Here is a 5,700-nt window from a genome sequence, read left to right on the forward strand (position 1 = left end):
AAAAAAAAAAGAAAATTACAGAAGAATCAATGCCTTTGAACTATAGTTCTGGAAAAGAGTGTTGAATGTACCATGGACTGCCAAGAAAACTAACAGGTCTGTCCTGAAGAGGGTAAAAACCAAGTACTCCTTGGAGGCAAGAATTTTGAAGCTCCATTTTACATACTTCGGGCATGTGGCCAGGAGGTACCAGTGCTTGGAGGATATCATGCTTGGGAGGCTGAAGCGACAGCACAGGAGAGGAAGACCTTGGATGAGATGGATTGACTCAGTGACCAGGATACTAGAGGTAAGTCTGTCAGAGACAAAAAGACTGGCTCAAGATAGGGCAAGATTCAGATAAAGTTGCTATGAGTTACAAGCAACTCAATGGCACATAACAATAATAAGTGGTAAGAATCTGTACTTCAGTCTCAAAGGTATATGGTTCTAATCCACCAGCTGCTCCATGGGAGGAGGATGGACAATCTCTTCCCATGCATTTGTTGTTGTTGTTATTGTTGTTAGGTGCCATCAAGTCGAGTATGACTCATAGTGACCCTATGAATAAATGATCTGAACCTAATCTTGTCCTGGTCACACTTCCTGGTACACAAGAGTCCATTGCAGCAGTCGCAGCGTCAGTACACCTGGTTGAGGATCTTCCTTTCCTTCGCTCACCCTACACCTTTCCCAACATCATATTCCTTTCCAAAGAATAGCACCTCCTAGCCACATGTCCAAACTATGTGAGCATCATCATTCTTACCTCCAAAGAACACTCTGGCTGCACCCTCTCCCCCTCTCCCAGGCACAGCTGTTCATTGTCTTGGCTGTCCATGGAATGTTCAGTGCTCTTCTCCAACACTGCAGCTCAAAGGCACCAATTCTTTTTCTGTCATCTTTATTCATTGTCAAGGTCTCAGATGCATAGCTAGTAATTGGAAAGATGAAGGCCTGAATCAGATGCACCTTAGTCCTCAAACTGACATTACACCTCCTCAATAATTTGGACAGGTCCCTAACTGCAGATTTTCCCAGTGTAATGCGTCTTCTTATTTCCTGACTGCTGATACCAAAGGTTTTAATTGTGGATCCAAGCAAGATGAAGCTGTTGATAGTTTAAATCTCCTCTTCATCCATCCTGACACTGCCTATTGGACCAGCAGTAAGAATCTTTGTTTTCTTGATATTAAGATGCAATCCATACTAAAGGTTGCATTCCTTGATCTTGTGCAACAAGTGCTTCAAGTCCTCCTCACTTTAAACAAGCAATGTTATGTCATCTGCATAACACAATTATTGATGAATCACCCTCCAATTCTGATGCCACGTTCCTCTTCATAGAGTCCAGCCATTCAGATAATTTGTTCAGTATACAGATTGAACAGGTTTGGAGATAGAATGCATTCCTGACGCACTCCCTTCCCAATTCCAAACCACGCAGTGCTCCCCTGCTCCATTCACTCAACAGCCTTCTGATCCAGGTATAGTATCCTCATGAGCACAATCAAGTGCTCTGAGATTCCCATTCTTCACAACATCAGCTACAACTTTCCATGATCCACACAGTCAAATGCCTTTCCATAGTCAATAAAGCACAAATAGACATTCTTCTGGTATTCTTTACTTTCAGCCAAGATCCATCTGACATCAGCAATGATGTTCTTGGTACCACAGCCTCTTCTAAATTTCATCTGAACCTCCGGCAATTCCCTATCTAAGTATTGTTACAGGCATTTTTTAATTATCTTCAGCAGCATTTTGCTTGCATATGTTATTAATGATATTGTTTGACAATTTCACATTCAATTGGATCACTCTTCTTGAGAATAGGAATAAGTATGGACCTCTTCCAATCTGTTGACCAGATAGCATTCCTCTAAATTTCCTGGCATAGACTGGTGAATGCAACCAAGTCTGCATCTGTTAATTGAAACAAGTCAGTTGGTATTCCATCAATTTCTGGGGCCTTATTTTTTTCCAATACCTTCAATGCAGCTTCCACTTCCTCTTTCATTACCATTGGCCTCCTGTTCATATGGTACTTCCTAAAATTTTTCAGTGCCAATGATTCTTTCTGGTACAGCTATTGTGTGTATTCCCTCCATCATCTTTTGATGCATTCTTGGCCATTCAATATATTGCCCATAGCGTAGGTGAATTACACTGGGAAAATCTGTTAGGGTGCCTCCTGTGAAATTACTGCCTCTGAAAACCTGCTGGAGAGTCAGCTATGTGTTGGTTTTGGCTTAATGGCACACAACTACAGCAGTCAAATCCAAGGGAGCTATGGTGGCTTAGTGGTAAGGAATTGTGCTGACAAACAAAAAGTACACAGAATTCACCAGATGTTCCTTGGGGGAAAAATTAGTAAACAAGGCCTCCTGTACCATTATTGCCTCTGAAAACCCACTAGAGGTTCAGCTATGGGTCAGTTCTGATTCCATGGTACACAATAGTCAAATCCAACCCTGTTTTCAGTCATAATTGTAAAAAGACTGAAAAATTCCTAGTCCTTTTGAAATAAAAAGTATCTTCTTAGCAGTAACATTCAGCCATTTGAGGTTAGGTTCACCCATCTACTTTGTGTGCCATCTCTGGCTTCCCAATGAGGCTATGATTTAAGTTTGCTTTGCTGGTCAAGGTAGATGCTTCAAATTGTCTTTCTCAAGAAAAAAATTGTCTTTCTCCTCCTTGAGCACATATCTAGGTTTAATTCTGTTGGGTTCAGGCTCACATCCCACCCAGGGCCCTCAGTGAGACTCAATCGCCAAGTTTTAGACAAGGTTAGCCAGTGCAGAAATCCAGCAGGGCATCACATAAATAGGAGAGGAATGAAGTAGTGGATAAGGTTGATTTTTAGGTTACATTTGTTCCAAATGTAAGTCTCAGTTTCATGCTGCACAGAATAATATCAACAGTACCGAATCTTCAGGGAACTGAGAAGACACTTCCACTTTTAATCCTACTTTTCAGAGAAATGCATGGTACAGAGTGTGTGTATAGCAATGGGGAGAGAGCCTAACCCTGATCCCAGAGGAAACCCAGACCCACTCGCAGGAAGAAAATTATTGCTGCTGAAGAAATCCTAGGTCAGTGTTTTTTAAATATGACACAGGATAGAGCAGGGTTTAGGGCTGTTGCACATAGGGTCGCTATGAGTTGCAGTTGACTCAATGACACATAACAACAACAACAACAACTCTGAGGAAGAAAGATGGACAATCTCCTCATGTAAAGATTTGCAGCCCCAAAAAGCCTATAGAAGGATGTGATGAGTAGGAATCAACTTGATACAAGTAAGTTTGTTTTTTGAGGATTTTCTTTACTGGGTGATACAAATGGTTGATGAAGTTGATTGCTAACGAAAACGTTGGCAGTTCAAGTCCACTCAGAAACACGTCGGAAGAAAGGCTTGTTGACCACCTTTCAAAAAAAAAAAAAAAAAGCCGCCGCCATGAACAGTGTCGGGGAAGCATGCACCAACATGAAGCGAGAATATGAACAGTGCTTCAATCGCTGGTTTGCCGAGAAGTTCCTCAAAGGGGACGGCTCCGCGGACACGTGCACCGACCTCTTCAAGTGCTATCAGCAATGTGTGCAGAAAGCAATAAAGGAGAAGGAGATTCCTATTGAAGGACTGGAGTACATGGGCCATAGCAAAGAAAAGTCTAAAAATTCTTCTTGACCTTGACAGTCACCTTGAAAATGGACTCAAGCAATCAGCAAACTGAAGATTAGATTTTGTCCATTAAGACTGTGAAGAAAGCCATCAATTTGATGAGGAATTTAGGAGGGAATTTTATTTCTTCTTGAGGTATTCCTCTTACCTGCTCGGACATTTTATAAGAACTGAATGTGCGGTGGCGCAGGCAGGGACCCTGAAGATAAACAGCCGTTGTCTTGTGAGCTGCCTTCTCCTGGACTGCGTCCTATTCTTCGTCTGTGTAGGATCCTCTAGGCACCGAAGAAGACCTAACTACAGCCATGAGCAGCAATGAGTGCTTCAAGTGTGGGCGGTCTGGCCACTGGGCCCGGGAATGCCCTACTGGAGGAGGCCGTGGTCGTGGAATGAGAAGCCGTGGCAAAGGTGGTTTTACCTAGGATAGAGGTTTCCAGTTTGTTTCCTCATCTCTTCCAGACATCTGTTACCGCTGTGGTGAGTCTGGACATCTTGCCAAGGATTGTGATCTTCAGGAGGATGCCTGCTATAACTGCGGTAGAGGTGGTCACATTGCCAAGGACTGCAAGGAGCCCAAGAGAGAGCAAGAGCGGTGCTGTTAAAACTGTGGCAAACCAGGCCATCTGGCTCGTGATTGTGACCATGCTGATGAGCAGAAGTGCTATTCTTGTGGAGAATTTGGACACATTCAAAAAGACTGTACCAAAGTGAAGTGTTATAGGTGTGGTGAAACTGGTCATGTAGCCATCAACTGCAGCAAGACAAGTGAAGTCAACTGTTACCGCTGTGGAGAGTCAGGGCACCTTAAACGGGAATGCCCAATTGAGGCTACAGCTTAATTATTCTCCTTTGTCGCCCCTCCTTTTTCTGACTGATGGTTGTATTCTTTTCTCTGAATACTCTTCACTGGCCAAAGGTTGATAGATAGAGGCAACTCCCAGGCCAGTGAGCTTTACTTGCCGTGTAAAAGGAGGAAAGGGGTGGGGAAAAAACCCGACTTCCTGCATTTAACTACAAAAAAAAGTTTATGTTTAGTTTGGTAGAGGTGTTATGTATAATGCTTTATTAAAGAACCCCCTTTCCATGTCACTGGTGAATAGGGATTAATGAATGGGAAGAGTTGAGTCAGACCAGTATGCCCACTCTGGGTTTCTTGAAATGTTCCCATGTAGGACATAAAACAATTTGGAAGTTTATGAACTTCTGTAAGTAACTTTAGTTTTAGAATAATGGTGGCCTTGGATTGTCTGACCTCAGTAGCTATTAAATAACATCAAGCAACATCTGTATCAGGCCCTACATAGAACATACAGTTGAGTGGGAGTAAACAAAGACAAACATGCACGCTAATGCCTGGAGAGAGAAACCAAAATAAAAGCCTAAGCAGGAACACCTTCATCACAGAGTTGATGCTGGATATACACATGGTGATGGCAAAGGTTTAGAACATTGTTTTTCAAAGACTAAAACCCAGAGTAAATAACGATGCTCAGAGTTAGCGTAATTTAGAGCTATTCAGGAATTGCAGAGAAATGCGTTTTCACAGAAAACAAGATGCTATTTTTGTATACTATATCACTTAAGACAACTGTGTTTCATTTGCTGTAATCGGTTTTTAAAAGTCAGATGGAAAAAGCAACTGAAGTCCTAGAAAATAGAAATGTAATTTTAAACTATCCAATAAAGCTGGAGGAGGAAGGGGGGGGAAGAACTGAATGTGCTAAAACTAATGGTTACAATACTTGGTCTGGGATCAACTTTAAATGTGTATATATAGAACGATAAACTTTGTCAGGATGGCCAGGATTGCCTGGCCCCTTGAATTATATTGCAAAGGAGAGTAGGTACCCTGTCCTGGGGTCACTGTTGAGGAAAGCAGTTGGTTAGGACTTCTCTCAGGAATTAATGTTCTGAAGAGAGAGTCAACTTGGGATGGCTGGGCTCTATCAGGAGAAGCCTGGCGTTAGGATTGCTGGAAGATCTACCAACAATGTGCGTTATGCAGATGACACAACCTTGCTCGCTGAAACTGAGGA

At 42.4% G+C, this 5,700-nt stretch overlaps 1 protein-coding gene and 1 pseudogene across 1 annotated transcript; both read left to right on the top strand.

Annotated features, from left to right (window-relative positions):
• The first annotated feature begins 3,439 nt into the window (after nucleotides 1–3,439).
• LOC102870362 (TP53-regulated inhibitor of apoptosis 1-like) lies at nucleotides 3,440–3,670 on the top strand. Its single transcript, XM_006885258.1, has one exon. The coding sequence runs from the start codon at nucleotides 3,440–3,442 to the stop codon at nucleotides 3,668–3,670; it is 231 nt and encodes a 76-aa protein (XP_006885320.1).
• A 299-nt stretch (nucleotides 3,671–3,969) lies between these two features.
• On the top strand, nucleotides 3,970–4,503 carry LOC102870769 (annotated as a pseudogene).
• Nucleotides 4,504–5,700: the final 1,197 nt, after the last annotated feature.

This window comes from Elephantulus edwardii, unplaced genomic scaffold (assembly GCF_000299155.1).
Source record: "Elephantulus edwardii isolate Elephantulus edwardi_28Jun2011 unplaced genomic scaffold, EleEdw1.0 scaffold00042, whole genome shotgun sequence".
Taxonomy (NCBI): Eukaryota; Metazoa; Chordata; class Mammalia; order Macroscelidea; family Macroscelididae; genus Elephantulus; species Elephantulus edwardii.

Excerpts from the sequence above, each read along its gene's own strand:
- LOC102870362 (XM_006885258.1), top strand. The coding sequence starts at position 3,440 with ATGAACAGTGTCGGGGAAGCATGCACCAACATGAAGCGAGAATATGAA.